The sequence below is a fragment of the Canis lupus genome, chromosome 6 (genome assembly GCF_003254725.2).
Source record: "Canis lupus dingo isolate Sandy chromosome 6, ASM325472v2, whole genome shotgun sequence".
NCBI classification, from domain to species: domain Eukaryota; kingdom Metazoa; phylum Chordata; class Mammalia; order Carnivora; family Canidae; genus Canis; species Canis lupus.
Window position 1 is genome coordinate 3,112,766 of NC_064248.1, and position 24,175 is coordinate 3,136,940.

General features: G+C 36.5%; 1 protein-coding gene across 1 annotated transcript in view; it reads right to left on the minus strand.

Annotated features, from left to right (window-relative positions):
- The window catches only part of AUTS2 (activator of transcription and developmental regulator AUTS2), a 1,134,993-nt gene that overhangs the window by 599,868 nt on the left and 510,950 nt on the right, over positions 1-24,175 (minus strand). The window contains 2 exon segments of the mRNA XM_025425744.3: positions 6,412-6,447; positions 21,437-21,538. Coding sequence (XP_025281529.3) covers positions 6,412-6,447; positions 21,437-21,538 — 138 coding nt within the window.

Sequence of the window (24,175 nt, forward strand, 5' to 3'; positions counted from 1 at the left end):
ACACTTACTTAAGTATAGCTTCAGGTTTTATTACTTTTTAAGAGACAATTGTAGTTCAGGGTAGTATTTTTAAAGGTTACAACTCAAAAATATGTAAGTTTTTATCTTCATGAAGAGCAATTGATTCCATTTACCCTTATGTTTCTGCACAGTAAATAGGTAGCTTCCAAATAATTAGTTATGTCCCAGCTTTTGAGTCATGGGTTCCAGTATTTTATTCATTATAATAAAAAAATTCATAAAAATATTTTTTGTATATTAAATATATATAAACATTTTAGTGGTGTGCTCACTTGGGAGATGGGGTACCTCTATGGCCAATGTTTTAAGTCTAGTTTGGTGACTCACTGGGTAATTCTTAAGGGTCACTCAAGAAAATTATTTGTATAACCACATCTCAAAAATACTTTTTGATAAGTATAAGGCTGAGATTTTAGGATTCTCACATGGTATTACTTTTTTACAAGTTTTAACATAAATTTCAATTTGCATGGCCATGTTTTTTTTCCCCATTATTGGCCAAGTTTTTTAAACTACCACTCAAGATATATACAACTTAAACTTTCTTTTAAAAAAAGATTTTATTAATTTATTTATTCATGATAGACATAGAAAGAGAGATAGAGGCAGAGACACAGGCAGAGGGAGAAGCAGGCTCCACGCCAGGAGCCTGATGAGGAACTCAATCCCGGGACTCCAGGATCACGCCCTGGGCCAACGGCAGGCACCAAACCGCTGAGCCACCCAGGGATCCCCTACAACTTAAACTTTTAATTGCCTACTCTAAATTCTAAACTCATTAGCTTCCTAAAATCAAATCTCTCCTTTCTGGGAATGCTATGCCAAGTAAAAGCAGCATCACAGACATTGATCCTGGGACTCATATCTTTCTCATCTTTAAAAGATCACTAATGTTAAAGTCTGGATCTACCACAAATCACCTCATCCCCACTCATCCAGTTCCTTTCCTGGCTTTGTTCCACATTCCCTGTAATTAAGCAACCTAAGGCTGACCTTTCTCCAGAAACATGATCCAGTCAATGCAATCTCACGCGATAATGCCATTTCTCTGTGCTCTTACCTTTGCTGCCTCAAACTTTGTTCCACCTTTTCTTTATCTGTTGAAAATCTAAGCATCCATCAAGTTCTGCACAATTAAGCCTCCTACAATTAACTGACCCTTATAAATACTCCCAAATGCTCTACTCACCCTTCTCATAGGACTGATCAGTTTGTCTTGTGTCAAACTCAACTATGTATGACTTGAGAGCCAAGCTTACATCTTATTTACCTTAAGAATGAAGAACAGATGTTTAATATATATTTGACAAGTAAAATGCACTGAACTCTCCATCTGGTGGGCTGTATTCTAACTCAGTCTTTACCAGTGAGTCTAAATGCCCTAATAACAACTAGAAATATCTGATGGAATTCAGATTTTTAAGAAATTTCCATTATAATGGAAGCTCGTCAGTAAACAAATAATGGCCAATAATTCATTTACCCAGTTAATTATTAATAAATATAAATATTAGAGTCTTATTGGGAGACATGTTAAAATACTCAGCATCATTTATCTTTAAACATTTGACAGGTTTTGAGTAAATACTTGAATTACAAAATTCTCTCCCAGCATTACCAGCAAGTACTGGCAAGTGGAGAGGAAGATGACTTTGGATGGGGTTACTGTCAAGGCCAGGCTGCATTTCTAAAGTTAAAACCTGGGAAACATTATAAAGTTAAAGAATGTTAGGTTCTCTGTAGAGCTCAAATCCTTTTACTTAAATGCAACATGTCAAAACTTTTAAAAGCATCACAAAGGCAGGAAAGGACCTGGCTTTAGGGAAGACTAAAGTACTTGAGAGGGACATGGTTTTTCATATCTGTAACCCATCACCTAGAACAATGTCTGATGGAGAAGGTACTTAGTACTTACTGAAAGAAAGAAAGTCAGAAGTGTCTGTTAGAAGCCCAATCCTTAAAAACAACAACAAAAAAACACATTATTCAAAGAAAAACAGGAGATAGTTCAAGTGTCTATAGTCAAAAATTTAGAACAGGGCAAAGAATTTAATTCCTTTATGACCTTACAGCTCTGATGGAAAGCCACAGGTCAGTATTTTGCACTTGCTGCCTGTTACCAATGCTATCAATACAATTTCTTAAGTAATTCAGCTGTACAGGGAGGCAGTAATCACACAGAGCCCATTTTAAGAAGCGTACCACACCACAATTTCCCCTTTTATGTAATGTGGTAGTTTTAACATTAGGTAGAAGTTGGTTGGTTTCTTCGACAATCTTAAAGTATATATATTTATATTTATATTTTGCTAGATGTTATGCAATTGAGGAGAATTAAAGTTATTAGTTGGTAGCCACTATGAAAAATCTCTGGATCACTGGAGTTTACAAAAGCATGACCTAAGATATTTGAGACTATGGATCTAAGACACTTACAATCAAACCTGGAGAAAAATTGAAGATTATCCAGAAAAACAGGCAGAACAGATCACCACAATGAAGAAAAGCTTCCTTTACACCACGTATCAAGTTCAACCTGACAAATCAGTCACCTCTATACCAACAGTAGCTACCAACTACTGGCATATGGGATCAAGTGCTTATAAACAATGAATCCAAAACCTTCCAGTGATGACACATCAGAACACTGGCAACCAGGTGATATTTTCACTGCTCTCGTCACTCTCCTGACTTTAGTTACTTCATTCAGGTATGCTAGGACATTCACTTTTTTCCTTGGGGTCAGAGAACAGTAAATATGTGACACAACCTCATAACACCTGAAGGTGTAGAAAAAAATCTTTATCTTCCTAGCCTAACCTCAAGAGCTGTTAGCAGTCTTTAAATGCCTCAAGTCTGAGGGAGAAAGTAAGCAAATGACTTTAATGGACAAATTAAGCAACTGTAGTACATGGACATCCTAGAATAGTTCATTCCACATCATGGTGATCACAGGATTATAGAGAATAAATTCCATATTTGTTGTTCACATATGTAGTAAAGTGGTATACAGCTAACTGAACAATCATAAGCTCCTCAGAAAGCTACAAGAATATTCCTGACCTACAGCACAAATTTCAAAATTTACTTCTTGAATCACTAATTTCTGGTGGTAATCCTCTATGTACAACAACATTACACAGCCACTTAATGAGACCAAGTTCTGTCCATCACATGCTATAATGGGAATAATTTGCTATTAATGAGAACTGTTCTGTGTGCATTAAACATCTTGTCTCATTTAAAATTCACAATTCTATTAGGTGGGTACAGATTTACAGATATTAAATAACCTGCCCAAGGTCACATACTAGTCTTCAGACCAGTCTGTCTCTAAGTTCTTAATTACTCACTATGCACAGTAACACTTCAAATACACGTATAAGAAGAGACTATAGTCCAAAAAATTTAAATTAAAATGTGTTCACTGTATTAACTTTTTTTTTTTTTTTTTAAGTAAAACCCTACACACTCCAACAAGTTTTGGTACTCTTGCCAAAAAAAAAAAAAAAAAAAAAAAAAAGAAAAGAAAAAAAAGAAAAAAAGAAAAAGAAAAAGAAAAAGAAAAAAAGGAAACAAGCAAATAGATTCCAACTAGTCTATACTTCCATTTATATTTAGAATATGAGCTGGGCATGAGTATGTAATGAATATATATGTGTGTGTCTCTGTGTGTATAACACCCACATTATTCAAAGGCTCCCAAAAATGTGAAAAGTTTGTTCCAATCTTTCTTTATTTTGTCTACTTAAAGAATCCTTTGCAATATGCTTATGTAAATACCGATTTTAGCTGCTGTTCTCATTCCTCAAATCTTCAGCTTATAAATGAAGTGGAAAAGTAACAGACCTAAGCAGACATCTTTGGAACACAAAACCAAAGAGATATAAACAAATACAACTAAATCAAAAACAAAGGATTCTTCTTTAAATTCTTTAACATCACTACTGATAAATGGAAAGAACTGAAAGTAGAATATACTAGCTGTGGACAGAGGTGTACACAGGAGTGTGTGTGCGAGTCTGTGTGTGTGTGTGTGTACACATGGGTGGTTATTTTTTTAGCACACACAATAATCAGCATTTTACTGCAGTTCATTAGAAGCTCTTTAAGAGGATAAATTCTAAATGAAAGGAAATTGGGAAGTCAGAGCAATATTGGGGCATGGGAGAGTATGTAAGAAAAATAGTTCTAGGTCGTTAGACCCAACAGGTGAGTGCCTTCAGTTTTCTTATACCAGAGTTCACATTATGGTGCAATTGTTTTAATAATGAGTTGACCCTGCAGGTGAACTGCCTTTGTCCATACTTCAAAGAGATGCTGAAAAGAAGTAAGAGTCTATGTATCACCATTCTACTTACCTGATGCTGAGCCTTCATTACAGACATAAGTAAAGGCTAATATGACATCACAGGTCATAAAGGACAATGTAAAGAATATGTTGACAGAAAACTCCTATATGTTGTGAATATACTATTTCCACTTAGAAGCATGAAACTCATGAATGCTGAAGTTAGTACCTGAAACCAAGTTTTATATGTGATATTGTTGGCATGAAAATCGAAACAGAAGACATTTTTTTTATGAGAACTTGGCAATAATATCAATGGATTTTGCACTTTGATAACAAAATAAACCCATTATTGGAAACACATTCTAAGCAGAGCATTTTTGTCATAGTTCAGAGATGAATAAGCATTTGGTACATATTTTTTTCATGTAAGCAAAGTAATACTAAGAGCAATTTTACCAAAGAACAAACTTGTATACTCATCTAACATTGTGTGAATATGAAAATCATTTTAGATTCGTAACTGCAGACTCTTTCCTCATAAGCACTTATTATTAAAGAGTAAAAACACTCCTGGAATTAGAAAAATAAATGAAAAAATAAAAATAAAATTCTTGATGTTTCTACAGACTTTCTTCTTTCAGGGCTATCATACTGACAATGAGAAAAATACTAGAGTGTTCAGTCTCAAAATGATCAAGAGCTAAGTTAGTGGTTTTGGCCTTGTTCTACTGAAGAAAGCCAAGAGGGATAATTTAGCTTTTGGACAGAGAAGAGACACTGGCAGCCTCCAGATTTTACTTCTAGCATCACAACCCACATCCAGCCTGGTGTGAAGACATGGCAGATGGACTACTTCTGTTATTTCAACTGCTTCAGCATCCTGCTTGTTTCTGTAAGCATGAATATTCAGCCACAATAAGGAACAAGGATAAGCATGCTGACTGTATTAAGCAGGTACCAAAAAATCTTTATCCTTATCTGTTTTCTCTGCATTATCACAGATAAAGATAAAAAAAAAATCAACATTTAGAATATGCTACTTCTGCCAAGCTTGGAAAAGACTTATCATTCAATGAAATGATGCTGGTTTTCATATATTTAATGTAAATGTATGAAGAGAAATCTATGGGCAGAAGAAAGCCAGCATAATTAGCATTTTAGAGGGAAGAAATTTAAAGGCAACTAAACTGAATCAGTAATTATTTTCCACTTTATTTTCATGATTTCATTATTTTTTCAGAAAATGCTGAGCAGGCATTAGAGTATCAGTTCATTATTCAGAACACAAATCAGATTCCTTTAAATACCACAAAAACCCTCCACTCTAGCATGCTTCCCTATTGTGTAAATAATGCCTATCTGTAACTCTTTTATATTTATATTTTGAAAAAGATTATTGAATCCAAAAAGGGTAATTTTGCTATAAATAAATGAAGTGACAATTTCTCTATGAGAAAATTATCTATGAGACAATCCCTGAGGTATGACACCATCTTCACCCCTCCCAAAGGACAGAGAAATGTCTAGAAATAAAATACTTATATTTGCTAAAATGAGGAGTTCCATGATCGCTCAAAGGAAATCTAAACGTTACATACTCAGACGGTAAGGGAAAACATTCCTTAAAACCCTACCTCTCATTAAAAATATTTTTAAAAAGGCAATTCACTGTGTAATATATATATATATATATATATATATATATATATATATATATTCTTTAAGAGATATTAGAAATGAGTAAAAGCTTCAATGTACAATCTGAATTCCATCTTCCACATGACACTTCTCACCAAAAAAACACAATTATGTAGGAAAGATGGCGTGAGCCAATCAGGTTTCCTTTACACTGCCAGGGAAGGAGGAATTGCCCTGGGAAAGACACCTACATCTCAGACTGACTTACGATCCTATCCCCAATAGCTCATATGCATTTTAAAAATATAATAATCCTGATGAAAGGATGGGTATCAGTCTGCTCTTTAGGACTGAGAAGGGATTTCTCAGTTTTTTTTTTCCATATCCTAATGAGTGAACATTATAGAAGTAAATCAAGGCCAACGCAAGGCACACATGTGAAGTTGAGATAAACTTACGAAGTAGCCTGTTCCCAAGCTGGAAGGAGCTGAACTCTGTAATAAAGCATAAAGACAAAGTGGAAAATCAGCAATGGTTTTTAACACGTTCCAATCCACACAGCTCATTAGCAGCCCTTTGCGGGTATTTCATCGCTACATCACATCACTAGTGTATGCTGCCCCTTGTCATCTGCTACTGATACAAACACCGTGTTGGCTTAATTTTCCCCTTTACTTCTCTCAACAACTCAGAGATGCTAACGTGCTATTTACTGAATTCCAAGCTTCTGCGGTGGACGTAATTGCCAATTTATTTGACAGGCAGCTGGGTAATGAATTAATGATGGCATTTCGCCCTGCACTGAGACTAAACAGACACGCCATCAGCCTGCCTCCCTGACTTGCTGACATTCAATGCCCTGGTCTCAAGCTACTCAGTTTTGTGGCCGCAAAGGGGCAGGCAAGAGGAAAAAGCCCAGACTGACTTGAAAATGAAAGCCCAGTGGGTTTGGATGACTTTTCCAGTGTATGACCTACTTGCCAGTTTATTCCCTAAAGGCACCAGTTAGTACACACAGAGTGCTTTTCAAAAATGAGACATTTTGTAAACATAATTAGTAGAATAAAATGAAAAGAATGTGTGGGTAAAGGGAAGCAGTGAAAAGCACCATTTTCCTGAAGGTTTTAGTCAGAAGAATTATCAACTTAGGCTTCCATAGTTCTGACACTCAGAAAACAACAACCACAAAATAATAGTTCTGAAGGGTTTGCAGGGCATCACTTCTTTGGGCAAAGAGCCCAAAAAGACAACTTGTTTTTTGTTTTAAACTTGTCTATGATTCATGTTTGTTTGTACTTAAAAAAAAAAAAAAAAAAAAAAAAAAAAAACACCTCTCATTACAAGTTTTAAATTTTTTAGTTTCCTTTTAGTGAATAAGAAAGGAAACAAATAAGCTCAAAACAAAAGCAATGCTAGTGGTGGGGTGGTCTTCTGGTCTTGGCTTGGTGTTTTGTATGGATCAGGTGCTATACCTTCCCTGGGGTGAGTTGACTTCCACTTCCAAGCAGTGGTTACTCAGTTCACCTCTAGCTCTTCCACCCAAATGTCCTGTCCCTGCTTTGCAAACTACAGGTAGCAGGGACCATCCGGTTAAGTCATCACTGCTTCCCCAGTACTCAGCACAATGCTTTGCACACAGGATGCACGTAACAAGTATTTGTTTAATTAATGTATAAATACATGAGAGATTGGATTGTATAGGGGAAAAAAAGGATTAGGTGAATGTAGCATCTCCAAAAATATAGTACATGTGAATTCTCTTGATTTTAAACTGTTTTCTGAGAAGGAAATACAGTGCTCTAAGTAAGTATCAGCAGCATCCATATCAAACAAGAATAGTATGCTCCAGGGCATTCCTAAATGCACTTCCCAAAGCAAAACTTTCTTCACTTAGGTAGGTGTTTCAGACAGGCTCAAGGGAATAAAGGACAATAGATGTGTGATCTTGCACACTGGATTTGATTTTAAAAAGTCTTGCTGCATTCTCAATCCCATAAATGGTAGGTAGGGAGATCCACAGTAGCTATGGAGACAGCTCCTCATAGCAGTGATTAGCCATATGACAGCATCACCTGTTTTTGGCACCCAGAGCCCTCCATGGAGTAGAGGAAGGCAAAAGCCAACTTAGGTTTCCACCACCCTAGAGTTATGCCCTGGGGAGGTAATCTCGTTTTAGGATGAATTATTCAGAATCAACATGGGACTTGTTTATTTCAGGGTTTTCCCTCTTCGTGCAGATGTACTTTATCCACAAGCAGAGGTACCCCTACAAACCCACCTCTCCACCTCCCCACACACATGTATCATCTTATTGTATACCAAAGAAAATTACATCCTTCAGGTTTCGGAAAACTCTGTTATACTCATTTTGCATATATATTGTACATTACTCAGGGAGCTGGGTGGAGAAGAGGGCTTTGTTGTGCATATTTGTTCTGGCTATTGTTTATGCAGGTCTGCCTGAATGAGGGAACAGTGGGTATCATTTCAATTTCTGATGTCAACATCAAATTACTTATTTAATTTCATGCCTGGCGAAGCATTGTATAGCTACACGCAGAATCATTTCACTTCATTTGTTATGCTGTGTTTTCGTGGCGATTGGCTTGCCTTCCAACTGACAGCTTTAATTACGACATGAATTTGATTGCACTGCCGAGGAATTAACATAATGCAACAAAGCATTTAAGCACCCTGCCTTATAACACCCCCCATGCACACACACAAACACAGACAGACACATGAAAGAACACAGACACTATATCCTCATGTACATTAAAAGTCCATTAGAGTTTCAGTATTTGCTAGAAAGCATACAGAAATTCATGGTCAGAGGCTACCCACATTTGTCAACCCACTATACTCAATCTCTTTTTCTAAAGAGTAAAAAGTTGGAGGCATTAAGCTGTGATTCCTGAATCTGGCAAAAAACTGTAAAAAACCCTTATAATCTACTTTACCAAACATCCACAGCATTGACATCTCTTTCCCTCTTACGCTGTTCTCCACCATATTTTTCTTGGCTAAATGCCAGTTCCCTTCAATCATCACTGGAAAATCTGAACAGAAATATCTTTGAAAGAGGTACCTCCTTGTCCATTTCTACAATCTCAAGAATGTGGCTATGGTCTTATATTTTAGGACATTATCCCTGGTCACCAACAAGACCTCCAGCATCTGATACAGACAAAAGAAGTTCTGAGACCAGCCACAGACAGAAGTTATGGTTTTACTGATAGCTCCAGTGACATACATCACATCCTATAGGCCTTGCTGGCCAGAAGGCCCAGAGCAGTGTCAATATGTATGCCTAATTTATGTCTAAATATAGATGCAAATATTTGATAGCATTAACTTTTCTCCCAAGTCAGAAATTCCACAAATACCTGAAAACCATGGGCAAAGCCAGATTATGCTACAAAAGTAGATACATGTCAGAGACAGAGATAGCTCTTCTATTGTTTGAAATGAGTTTCTTAACTATTAAGTTACAGATGTACATTTAGGGAGTGGCACCGACTTCTCACATAGGAAAGAGACTAACTCAAGAGGTAAAAGGGTTAGGAAAGCAAAGAGGTGGTGATGCCTTGACCACTGAACCATTTGATGGAATCAGGTTCATTTCAACTTTCTGTGTTGCTCCTTGTAAATATCTAATGAAAAGGGGTCTTCTTGTTGTTTTTTGCTGTAGAAAGAAGGCAAACTCCATCCAAACTATACAGTAAAAATTACCATAAAATTTAGAAAAGGCAAGGAGTTAAAAGCTTGTAAAACTAAAGAGATGTTTTAAAAAAGAATGCAACAACAAAAAAGTGTCCTTGATTAAAAGCATCTGAAATAATACTACATACCCGTGTTTAAGCAAATACTTCTGTTGAATAATGAAAAGGGCTTCATTCTTACTTCCAAATGGCAGAAATGCCAATTCATTCATATTTCCATTGCACGAGGTAGAAACGAGAGGTATAGAGAGATTTAGAAAACAGAGCAAGAGGGATGTGTTTATCAGTGAGAAGACAAAGGATATGAGGAAAAGCCAGCCTGCTGGCCATCTGATACACGATTTCGGGGCTCATTATAAGCCATCTCCTGTTTCACATGTTCTTTTCATTCTGCTGGGTTTTCTTTTTTTCTTTCTTTTTTTTTTTTTTAGGTTTGACCACTGCTCCAGCAATCTCTGCAAATTACATACCTCGATCTCATTATGTTGCAAAGGAGAGCTTTCTTACAAACACATTCTGCCTCAATCGCCAGGCTACATGGGCTGCAGAAATAGTAATGGGATGCACAGTTGAAAGACATTTTCCAGGAGGTAGTACATTGCTGCTGACATTCAAGTGTGCAAGTGGATATTCATTAAACGTTCATTCTAGTCTTCTTCACTGCTCCCCACCTGGCTTTCTTTCCATCTCCGTCACTAAGCTATTATTGAAGCTCCTCATTAAACTCATGAAGTTAACATCTCTGTTTTAAAATCTTACTTACAACAAGGGGTTTCAAAATTGATTATCCATCTAAAATAGATGTGCTCCATTCATTAGACATCTACACAGAGAGGCCATGGCTACTATTACAGTTCTCTGAGTATGGGATGGATGTGTACTCTACCCCTAGATGAGGATATGTGCTCTGACCCTAGGGCCAATTTAAATAGAATATTTAAAAATTATTCCACATCACCAATTATGTCTGACATCCTTGCCTACCCATCTTCCTGCTAGGCTTCTCTCTCTTGGGAGTAAAAAGCAGAGGATCATGCCAAGAATCACATGATCAAGTGCGTTTCTAGTAAAGGTCACAAAACAAGCTCATTCATGGATTTTCTGTAGCATATTAAAACACAATGACAGGGGCAGCCCGGGTGGCTCAGCGGTTTAGCGCCGCCTTCGGCCCAGGGCCTGATCCTGGTGACCTGGGATTGAGTCCCATGTCGGGCTCCCTGCATGAAGCCTGCTTTTCCCTCTGCCTGTGTCTCTGCCTCTCTCTCTCTCTCTCTCTCTCTCTCTCTCATGAATAAATAAAATCTTAAAAAAAAACATAATGACAATTTTAAAAACCTGAAATCTTAATCCTAGGAAATGTGCCTTGCAGAAAGGATTACTAATAGCTAATGAAGACACCAAATATATTTGAATAGGAATTACTACTAGGGGAATTCAAGTAAAAACAGGCCTACAATTAAAAACAGAAATATCATATAATCAATTTCACTACTGTATTTATCCAAAGAAAATGAAAACACTAATTTGAATAGAAATATACATCCCTGTGTATACTGCATTATTTACAACAGTCAAGATATGGAAGCATCCCAAGTCCAACTATAGATGAAAAGATAAATAAAATGTGGTATATTTTCAATGGAATATTAATCAGTCATAAAAAAGGATGAGATCTTGACATTTGCGACTACATGGATAAACCCAGAAGGTATTACAATAAATGAGAAAAGTCAGAGAAAGACAAATACATATGATTTCACTTAAGTGGAATCTAAAAAAAAAAAAAAAAAGAACAAACAAACAAGATGGACTTTTTTTTATAGATTTTATTTATTTATTCATGAAAGACACAGAGAGAGAGGCAGAGACACAGGCAGAGGGAGAAGCAGGCTCCCTGCAGGGAGCTCGACACGGGACTCGATCCCAGGACCCCAGGATCAGGCCTTGGGATGAAGGCAGGTGCTAAACCACTGAGCCATCCAGGCTGCCCAATGAGATGGACTCAAATACAGAGAACAAACTGGTGGTTGTCACAAGAAAGGCAGGTGGGGGTAGAAGAGACAAAATGGATGAAAGGTACACACTTCCACTTATTAAATAAATAAATCATGGAGGTGAAAAGTACAGCATAGGGAATATAGTCAATAATACTGTAATAATGCTGTATGGTGACACAATTTTGTGGTGAGGAGTGCATGATGTATAGAATCATCAAATCAATATGCTGTATATCAGAAACTACTGGAACACCATACGTTAATTACACTTCAAAAAATTCTACAGACAAAAAAGAAATAAACATGCAAATAAAAAATAAAATTGGCTCCTCAACTGAAAACTTTTATAATTTAGTACCAGAGAAGTTAAAAGAAAATAGTGGAAATTTTAGGGAACATGAAGTCTAGTGTAGGTGATATTTAGGGAAATGATTTGCTTTGCTTTTCTGTTTGTCATCATTCTTGTTAGTGATTGTTTTTGGTGTTTAATAAATAAATTTAATTAAAAAAAAAAGAGGGGGCAAAGGCATGAAGAAAGCATCAGGTATAGTCATGGACCCTTCCAGCTTCAGTTATCAACCCTCTGTTCCAACACACTTCACATGGTAACTGGCTCTCCTCTACACTCAGTCCTTTCTGGCTTCTTTCCCTGACTGCATTCTTGGTCTTATCTTTATCTGTTGTTTCATATAAAGGGCAAATAAACATTTTAAAGCAAAAATTATAACAATATTTCTTTTACTATCTTCCAGTGGCTTTAAAAAAGAACACATAGTGGGTTGAATAGTGTAACAGCATCCCTCTAAAATTCATATCCATGTGGAACCTCAGAATAAGACTGTGAGAGTTAATTTTATGTACCAACTTGACTAGGCGCTTGGGTACCCAAATATTCGGTCCAACATTATTCTGGGCATTGCCATGAGGGTGTTTTTGTATGAGTTTGACATTTAAATTGACAGACCTAGTAAAGCATACTGCCCTCCCTAATGTGAGTGAGCTTCATCCAAACAGAACAGAAACAGAACAAAAGAATGAACATTCTCATATTAAGAAAGAATTCTTCCATGCGATGCATGCGTGCGAGTTGGGATAATGGTTTTTTTTTACTACTTCCAGACTTCAATTGATAAGTGGATTCTTCCTGAGTCTTTGGACTGGAATTATGCCATCTTGATGACCACCAGGTCTTTGGACTCAGTCTAGAACTAACACTGACTTCCTTGGTTTCCATCTTGCTGACTACAGATCTTGAGACTTATTGGCCTCCATAATTGCATATGATTATACACACTATTGGTTCGGTTTCCCTTGAGAACTTTGACTAATATGATGACCTCATTTGTTATAAGTGCTACAGAAGTGAGCACTACAATGACCTTATTTGGAAAAAGGGTCTTTGCAGATATAATTAAATTGAGGTCATACTAGGTTAAAGTGGTTCCTAAATCCAGTGACTACTGTACTGCAAGAAGAGAGGACAACACATAGGAATTGAGCAGAAGGCCAGGTGAAGACAGAGGTAGATATTGGAGGGATGTAATTATAAGCTAGGGAATACCAGATACTACCAGAAGCTAGATGAGGGATCACGGCCCTGCTGACATCCTTGATGCTGGAATTTTAGCCTCAAAACCTATGAGGTAATAAATTTCCATTATTTTAAGCTAGAGGTTTGTAGTCTTCCATTAAAGCAGACCAGGAGACTAATGCCATGCCTAGCCTCCTCAACATGCACTAGAAGACACCATGTGATCAGACCCTGTGCTCAGTCACTATATTCCAGTTGCACTGGCCTGTTTTCTTTCTTTCTGCACATGTCATGCTTGCTCTAGACTCAGACTCTTGAGCTTGTTGCTCCTGATACTCAGGATGCTCTTCCCACAGATCTTCACAGAGCTATCTCCTTTTCTTTATTTAGGCTTTGGTTCACACATCATCTACAGAAAGGCCTTATTCAATTACCATGGTTAAAGTTGCAACATATGTCCTTTCACCCCTCATTACTATTTTATTTACCTCATAAAATGTCTTCTATCAGGAATAGTTTTACTGTTTGCTCACAGGTTTCCTGTTTGCCTCCCCCAAAAGAAGGGAAGCCTCATGAGGACGTAGAGTTCATCCTGCTCATCAGTCAACTTCAAGTGCACAGAACTATACCGGACACATTTAAAGTATCCAAATATTTCTGGGCAATCAAACTGCTGATACATCCAGGAAAACACATAAATACATGGTTTTGGAATAGAAAGGGGCAGAACCAAACTTGTCAGAGAAAAGGAAAACCTAACACAAATTTATAAAGGAGAGAGAAGAGAAGAAACAACATCAACAGGATTGGATTAGATCAGATTTTCTTCTTAACTACAGAGAAACTGAAGGGTGATGTAGTGTGGCCCATGCTTGTTTCTTCCTTAATAGCAGCAAGTCAACCTGGCACAGAGTAAAATCTCTTTAAAGGTTTGGAGTGAGGGTGGGAGGAAAGGAGGTTAGGACACATGCTTGCAAGAATGAATGACAGCATGGTAGAACCCACAAACCTGGGGAGTTTTGGGGTATCTAAAAAAGATACAGAAACAATGCCTCAGCCAAGATGTTAATGGTCTACATGGCTTCATGTAGAATCGGGTCTACAACCCGATTAGAGAACACAACACTTACCAGAATTCAATCCTTTTCAAGATTTCCTGAAATGTTTCAATTCCTTCCATGTCTTAAGCCCTTAAAAAGTATTAAATGTTTTTCTCCCGACCAAAAATTCTACCCAAAACTCATTGACAGAGAAATGAGCCATATCCATACACTCATTTCAATAAAGCATTAAAGAAATTTGCTTCCATAGATGGTAGAAAGAATTTACTAGAGAAAGTGACATTGGGACTAGCAGAAGGGAAAAGAGAAAAGAAAAAAGATTAAAAAGAAAAAAACAAAGATAGGAAGTGTATACTATTTAAGAAAGTGCATACTATTTAAGAAAAAAAAAAACATGGTTCAGAGGGACTAAGCATAAAGTACAGAGATGGGGAAGTAGAAGGAGGGTGGGAAGGAAGATGAAGGGGAAGCTTCAGACTTCTTTGTGGGTGGCTCTGCAGACACTCCTCAGGAGTGTGGACTTCATCCAAAAGTATCTTAAACAACAGAGTTTAATTGCAAGCCCAGATCTTGGGAAAACAACCGTGGAAGCACTGTGGAGCACAGTGCACAGGACAGAGAGAAGAGGATGACATCAGTGAGAGGCCACAGCACTCCTCCATGTAACAAATCGTGAGGCTTCTAAAGTATCAGTAGTGTCAAGGAAAATGTAATCAGATTCAAATACCTCTTTACAAATACAGTCAACAGATAAAGGAAAGCCACTAACTAGACAAGATAAGTGAGTTAGAGGAAGTAGCAGAGCGTGACTCTAAGGATACAAGCTCTGGGATCCAACACCAGGACAGGGAAGTAAGACGGACAGTTCCAGTTTGAGAAAAATAGGTTGGATGGATAAATAAAATAAAATAAAATAAAATAAAATAAAATAAAATAAATAAAATAAAATAAGGAGACATGATATAGTGAGGATTTTATCTAAGAGGAAGAGTCATGTTTGTCAAGATTGAGACAAGCACGACTTGTTATATTGACACTTAAAAGGAATTCAAATTTAAAAGGGCAGAGGGGCTTCTAAATCTGAGGCAAAAGAAAGGATAAATATTTTTGAGCACAGTGGATGTGCCAAGAACTGTGCTACATTATTCAAATACACGGGGCCAGGTGATCTTTAAAAGAAGACCGACAACATAGGTGAAATTATTCACCTTTTATGGAAAAAGAAATCAAGACTTGGAAAGATCAAGTTCTTTGCTTAAAGTCACACAGATAATAAATAAACTGCTTTTAAAACTTGGTTTATTGGGACGCCTGGGTGGCTCAGCAGTTGAGAGCCTGCCTTCGGCCCTGGGCGAGATCCTGGAGTTCCTGCATGGAGCCTGCTTCTCTCTCTGCCTGTCTCTACCTCTCTCTGTGTGTGTCTTTCATGAATAAATAAAATCTTTTAAACAAATAAATAAACAAACAAATAAATAAATAATAAATAAAGTTGGTGTATTTGTAATGAATGCCTAGGATCGGTTTATATCTTGAGGATTTTATTGATTAAATTTCTAAGTGAGTTTAGCTCCTAAATCCTGACAACTTCTTCAGATATGAATCTTTGTGTAAGTCAGAAGCAATACTGTCCCTCTTGAATAATTCATCATGAATATTTATATACTCAATTATTCCCCTTAACTTTTTCCTTAGTGACTAATCTAAACAAGTTACTATGTCTCCTTGATGTGGACAATCTGAGTCCTTATAGACAATTATTCCCTTCTGGCAATACAGTTTGGGAATACGTAATTTAGAGAAGCCAAGCACATTTGGTTTTAAAGCTTTACTCATGAGTCAAACACTCCAGCTACGCTGGAATTCTTTTTTCTTACTCTTTTTGCCTGTCCAGTTCAAAATAACTAAGCTGGAATAATATAATATCTTTATTAGCTACACTTGGGAATAAATCTCAATTGTCAAAGCTTCTAAAAATAACTAAAGTGAATTTTTTTTATTTTTTTTATTTTTTATTTTTTCTAAAGTGAATTTTTAAAGGGGAATTTTTATCTCAGCTGAAAAACCAGGAGTGGGCAAGATGGACTAATTGGACAAAACCTTTCTTTTTCCTTTAAACAAAACCTTTCTTTCTCCTTTAATGTATGAGAAAGTATTTATGAAATCTATTAAAGCAATTAATATTTCTGTTCACTCCCAAAGTATTTGATGTGATTACACATGTATATAAATTCACCAAACGGTATTCAGGTATCAACTTCATTCTATCTAAAATGCAAAAGAAACTCAAAATGTATAAAGGAAAAAATAAATTATGGAGTCAAAAAAAAAAAAAAAACAACCCATGAACTAATAAAGCTCATGTGCTTCACACTTAAAAAAAAAAAAAAAAAAAAAAAAAAGATGAACTAATTGGGACCAAATATATTCTCCCACCTAAAGAACAACAAAAAGAACCAGACAAATGTGTAAGAAAAGGATTTTAGAAACTGAGCAATAATGACCGCAAGACCATGATCAAGGGAAGACACATGAGATGACCCTGAAAATAGCCCCAGCTTACTGCCTGGAGAGAGTTTTCATGCCATGGTGGGGTCGTTGAGGGGTGGCCCAGATAGAGCACAGGAGTACTCCTGAGTTGGGAAGACAGAGTTGATAACTGAAGGAAGCCAAGATGGCTAGAATTTGTGAAGGAGAAAATGGGAGAGAAGAAAGCTTCACAGGGACAGATTCGTGCAAGCTGCAAAAAGGTTGCCTCTGGTCCTCACCTGAATCCAGAACAGCACTTTCTGTTAGAGAAAAGGACCCCAAGCAAGGGGAACACCCACTGGACAGGAGCAGGCGGTCAATCCCCAGAGCTCACTCCCACAAGGCAGAAAATTGCTGGTATTGCCACCAGCTGGCAAGGTTTAGAAAAAATCATGTAATCCATCAGGAATTGGGCAGAGTATTCAGCACTGGGGGAAAAATTAGCTTTAGCCTAAAGGCTGTTCTTGTTCCACCCAAGAAAGCATAAAAACAAACCTCAGAAAAATCAAACTGTTTCCAAATGACATAATTGCATCCCAGAATAAAGCTCAAGAAAATTTTTAGAAACCAAAAATATTCAGCACCCAACAAAGAAAAACTCACAATGTTCGTCATCCCCCCAAAATTGTCAAGCCATGCAAAGGAGACAGAATAGAATAATCCATAATGAGGAGAGAAACCAACCAACAGAAACAGACATGGCAATGATGACACAGATGACTTGATTAGTAGACTGAGGCCTTAAAATAGTTAATAACTATTTTCCATATGTTCAAGGAAGTAATGAAAGCACAAGCATGGTAAAACCACACAGAACAAAACGAATAGTGGTCTTTCACTCCATCTCCTCATTCTCTGAGAGTCATTAAGAAAACTAGTTACTAATTCCCTTTTTAAAAAAGTAGGGGCATTTTGTTCTTTAAAATGCTGTGTGAGTAGGTGTTGCCTTGGTATCCAAAAAAATCATTTTGTGGCTTGACTTCTCAAAGGCTTTCATCTCAGCAGATTTTGGATGGCAATTGGTCTGAGGTTAAGAATTTGCAGCCTTAGAACTGCTCATGCAAAGAAATTCAGTGGCTGGAGGTCCTGGAACATCTCACTAAATGCCAGCAACTTCTTTTTTTTCTTTTCCTTTCCCCCCTTTTTTTTTTTTTGTCCTTTCGCCTACTTTCATATTTGTTATGTTGATACTGTTGATATTAGTGATATTATTGATACTGTTGTTGCAAAGGTATGAATTTTAATAACTAATACACAACATGAACTCAAAGTATTGTACGCTGTTCTTGACATAATATTGTTACAGCACTAATTTTTTTTCTACATTATTCTACTGTGGTAAGTATATATATAACAAAGTCTGACATTTTAAGCCATTTTTAAATGTACAACTGAGTGGTATTAATTACATTCATAGCACTAGGGATGTAAGTTTTCAAAACTATTTCATCATTCTGAACAGAAACTTTGTAACAATGACTCCCAATCTCTCATATTCCCCCACTCCCATGACTGGTCCCTGGTAACTCATACTCTACTCTTTGTCTCTAGGAATATTCTAGGCTCCTTATATAAGTGGAATCAGACAATATTTGTCTTTTTATGACTAGCATCTTTCACAAGGTTCATCTATGTTGTAGCATGCATAAAAGGGGTATCCCTTTTATGACTAAATAATATTCCATTGTCCATATATGCCACTTTGTTTATTCATTCATCTACTGATGGGCATGGGATGTTTCTACCATTTGGCTACTGTAAGTAATGCTGCAATAAAAATTGGCATATAAATATCTGAGTAACTATTTTCAAGGTGGTGGAGTATATACCTAAAAGTAGAATTGGTGGGACATAGATAATTACATATTTAGTTTTTTGAGAAACCGCCAAGCTATCTTTCACAGTGGCTGCACCATTCCATTGTCATCATCATGTACAAAGGTTCTAATTACTCTATATTCCTGCCAACAGTTATTCCTCCCCATTTTTTTATCATAACCACCCTAGTAAATGTAAATGGACATCACATTATGATATTTTTTCCTTTTTCTCTTTTCTCATTATGATTTTGATTTGCATTTCCCTAATGAACATGATGAGAATCTTTCATGTGCTTACTGGCTGTTTGTATATCTTTTTTGCATATGTCTATTCAAGTACTTTGCTCATTTTTGAATATTAAAAACACTTATCAGTTATATGATTTTCAAATATTTTCATTCAATAGGGTTTTTCACTTTCTTGATAATGCCCTTTGAGATGAACAAATGCTCCTAGTTTGGATGAAGTCCAATCTTCCTATTTTCTCCTTCATTACTAATCTTTCGGGGGCCATATCTAAGAATCCACTGCCAAATTCAAAATCAGGAGATTGATCCACATTTGCTTTTAAGAGTTTCATGATTTTAGTTCTTATACTTAGGCCACTGATTCATTTTGAGTTAATTTGTGTACATGATATGATGTAGAGGTTCAACTTACTCTTTTGCATAAGGAAATCCATATGTTCCAGCCCCATCTATTGAGATAATTCTTTCCCAAATGCATGGGACTCAACACTCCTTAAGCATCAGTTGGCTAGAGATGTATGGGTTGATTTTTGGACTCTCAATACTAGTCCATTGGTCTATACACCCATCTTAATATCAAAATTATACTGTTTTGATTACTGTAGCTTTACTGTAAATTGTGAAACTGGTGTGAGTCTCCCAACTTTGTTCTTCTTTTCCAAAGCTGTTTTGACTACTAGGAGTCTCATGTCATTGCATATAAATCTGAGTATCTGTTCCCTCATTTTTGCAAAAAACGATATTGGAATTTTCAGAGGAATTGCCCTGAATCTGTATATTACTTTGGGTAAAATCTCAATATTAAGTCTTCCTATCCATGAACATAGACTGTCTCTTGCCAATTTCTTTTGATCTAATGGAAAGTGAATTCAGGGCAACCAGTCAAACAATCTCAATGACTGTACAATATTGTACACTCTTGTCCTCTGACTTAATGTGGCATTCATTTCTCCATGAAATTATGATTAACAAATCCTGGAATAATTTCTCTGTCTCTCTCATGAATAAATAAATCAATCTTAAAAAAAATAAAAAACAAAAAATAAAAACAAAACAAAAGCTCAGAGCAGCAACTTAAATATTTTTAACAACTTAGGTAAGAAATACAATTTTATTATTATAATTTATAGTTCCATCACAGAGTTAATTAAATATATAAAAACACAAAGAAATATTCTTATACACAGACATACCTACAAGCAAAAGATGAATTATATTCTTTGTTGGTATAATTGATATTAAACCTTATTAGAAGATTAAGCAATTATCTATAACTAAGATATTAAGTCCTATAGAAATAGTTATACTTCATTCATTCTACTTAATTCTTTTAAGAATTCAATGTTCCATATATCAAGTCTCAATCTAAAGCCCTCAGACTTTCCTGAGAGATGTGTCTCAGGACTGTTCACCTTGGATGATGGAAAAATGGATAGGAGTGGACTTTAGGGAATGACTTAATGTGCTGTAGTGGGCTCCAACCTTCTATGCTTATGAACATCCCTCAGTTAAAAAAAAATTGAGCAAACTTCTAAAATACACGTGTTTATAAATTACATACTTGATCTACTACTCCCAGCTCAATGAATTATTAGTTAAGTTTCATTTCTTTTGTTTTAGACAAAAAAATAAATAAGTTCTAATATATTTTTCCTGTAACACCCTGGATCATCTTGTACACCAAGATGAAGACAATTGCTTTAGAGTATTAAAAAAAGAGGAAGATAAGTGGCGAAGGTTTTTGCTCCTTATTATATGTCTTAACTGTTTACTCTTCTTGAAACTCAGAGATTCTGAATTGCCATCTCTTTCTTGAGAGTACTGTATCACTTAATCTGTTAATGTTCCTTCATTGCTATCACTAATAAAAATTTCTCCCCGTTTGATCATTTTATAAGAAAGCGTCCAAATGCTGCTTTCAGAATCTAGAATCCCATTATATGACATTATGTTAGAAGAAAAGAGAGCCCAGAGGATCATGTGGTTCTCGAGTATGGCAAGGGGAAATCTGCCCTATTGGCAGATATGAGGCTGGAGAGTAGTCAGAGGCAGGTGTTGGGGGGGCTGACAGACCCCTCAAGAGGTATGAGATATTATCACAAGGATTTTTCCTTTGGAAATCAGTCAGGAAATAATACTCCTTCTCTTGCCAAATAACTGGCTGGTTACTCATCCCTTCCAACAGAAATCAAATGGAGACAGGAACTATCACCAGTCTCATAAGCAAAGACATTACAAAAAGCCCAAAGTTAAATGGTGTCATCTTCTAGTGGAAGCACTGTCTGGACTACTTTCTTCATTTGCAACACTGATAATGAAAGTGTTATCAATTTCCTTTGAATCTTTTTGTTTCTAAGGTGACAAGTACTCCCACCCATTTCATTATTTGTTAAATCACATTTTAGTCACACTAGAAAATGGACTGAAACCATCAGGCCAGACTCAAACAAGTATGCTGAGAGAGGGGACACCGTAATGTTTCCATAGACAAAGTGATAGAAGAAATAGGAGTGTTGGGAAGCTGAGACTTGACCCCAGGGATGGGTGGTCTGGTGGTTTTCTTTGTTTTTAACTTACATCACTGAGTCTTTCCCGGGAGCTGCTCCTGTGGAAGCCCTTGGATTCTCCGCTGGCGCTGTCACTGTCACTGTCCCTGCAGCTGTTCTGGCCTGGCTTGAGCTAAAGGCAAAAAAAAAAAAAAAAAAGAGGAGAAAGAAAAAAGTCAGTGGTGTCTTCATACAACTGTTACTTTGCCCGTGTTCTTGTCAAAAGTGAGCAACTTAAGGTCCTGTGTTTTAACATTCTTCTCAGCTTCTCAGTAGTGCCAGGCAAGCTGCCATAGGAAGAAACATGGAGAATAGGATAAGCAAAACATGTACCATAAAATGTCAATGTAAGTAAGAGTGAGCAAGCATTAAAAAACAAAAACAAAACAAAACAAAACAAAAAACAGTTGACAAAAATCTAACAGAGGTCCGTGAATCTGAGAAAGTAATCTTCCCTCAGATTTTTTTCTCTGTTCCACTGGGAGTTTTTTTGTCAATAAAAAGACAAAACAAAAAACAAACAAAAACAAACAAACAAAAAACCCAAAACCACTGAATTAGCTAAAGTCAGATTACACCAACTATGGTTGCTCACCTTATTTTCTCTGTCCATCTCTGAAGAAAGATTACAACAAAACAGAACAAAAAACAATCTTCTCTTAGGAGAAAATGATGAGATGCTTAATTATCCTATCACCATTGGGAAGACAATGATCCTGATTTGAGGCAACATTCTGGAGGTCTCTTGGCAGATATTTTAGAGTACCCAGATTAAGATTTATAGTTTAAATATAGCTTAAGTAATTAAGCCACCACTCATTCAACAAATAGTATTAAGTGCTATGTTTGGGCCTGGTTAGTAAGAGCTTGAAATATGATGCTAAACAAACAAAAAGTCTCTGGTCTTCTGAAGCTTACATTTTAGCAGTTTTTGCATATTTACTCAGCTCTGATTTTCATGTTCAGAAAATTCAACACATTTACCAACTCTGATTTTCCATTAAAATGAATAAACACACACAATTGAAAACTGCCAGTCTATATGAGACTATAAGACCTATTCATATGGACCGTTAGCCTATGATGTCATCATCAACAACCACTTTTGTTCTCAATCTAGCAGAGGAAAACTGTATGACAAGCAAATGTAACAACACAAACACCAGAACACCAAAAAGTTGCCACTGACAAGAAGAAAAGTAATCTCTGAAGCCTTGGATTTTAAAAGCAGATTGAGCTCATATGGCTAAGAAGAGAGGGGAAACACTTGATGGGAGAGAGGCAGAAAGCAAAGGCAGGGAAAGCAACATGCTAGGAAATGATCAGAAGGAGTCTTATCTGAAACAGAGGTTTCCTTCTGGGAAGAAATAGGAAGAAACATTACAGAGGGATGCATGGATCAGACATGGAAAGTCTCAAAAAAAAACATAAGCCCCATGCTCCTGGGCAGGAGGAAATTTCAGAGAGAACAGGTTATAGGTAGCAAAATTTTTGCCTGCAGTCTTTCATGTGGCTCTGGGGCCAAGAGGGAATGTGAACCAAGACAAATGGAGAATGAATCTGAATCCACATTATATCTAATGTGCCTCTTTTAAAAACTGCAGTTCAGATCCCACTTTGGGTCACACCATCTAAAAAGCTGTCCCCAAATCACCACTATATAGAGCATTCTTTTTGCTTTCAGGCTTTCTACAAATCCACTTTTATCACTTTCTTCTAAAAATCCTTTTCTCCAGACGTCTTCTCTAATGGAACCCAGAAAAATGATACTCATTTTAGTTTGTATCCTCCTGGGCCCTTAAGTGCTTAGTTTTCTTCTAAATTACTGCTAAATCTGCTAATTCTAAGTTAATTCAGATGCAAGCTATATGAACCTTTTCTTATTACTATGGAATAAAAGTTCAGAATATTGTCATTCTCTTCAAGTTTTCATTTTTATACTTATAATAAAGGTGAATTTAATCTAAAATGAACATTACTTTATATTTCCTGAACATGTCATGTCCATTTCTGTCCTGCATCTGTCTATTCACACTAGATTTCCTCAGCCTGTAAAGCTTACATTTCGGGTCACATTGTTTTTAAAGCTCAGATATGATTCACCATGGTCTTCAAAGAGCTCTTTCTTTCTATGCTTATTTTTTGATATGCCTTCAAAGTTTAGGTAGTATATCATTCTTCATTAAATGCCTTGGATAATTATGATACATTTTCAAGTTTTAAACGGCTTACTATTAAATAAATTTGACAGACCATAAAATCTGTGTGTGAAGTGGACACTAATTTACAGGTAATGTCATAATTTTTATCTCCCTGACTCTCTGAGTTAAGTAAAAACGGGTAAAGCTACCTCCAATGTATGAATGACGAAACAAATAGAGCAAATGATGCACCCCAAATTAGGTAAGGGATCTAGGACTCAACCCAGATCTGTACTGCTTACTGCTCTCTCCATTTTGCTTCTTAGAACCCATTTAATTTTTTTTAAGGATTTTATTTATTTATTCATGAGAGACATATATAGAGAGAGGCAGAGCCATAAGCAGAGGGAGAAGCAGGATCCCCTTAGGGAACCCAAAGCGGTACTCGGAGCCTAAGACCTGGGATCGCACCCTGAACTGAAGGCAGAGAGGCTCAACCACTGAGCCACCCAGGTGACCCTTAGAATCCATTTAGATGTTTAGCATTTCACATGCAAATAATGAGTCTGCAGTATATTAGTATTCTCTATAGAATATGTTTTTAATATATTTGTGGTACGTGACTTCAC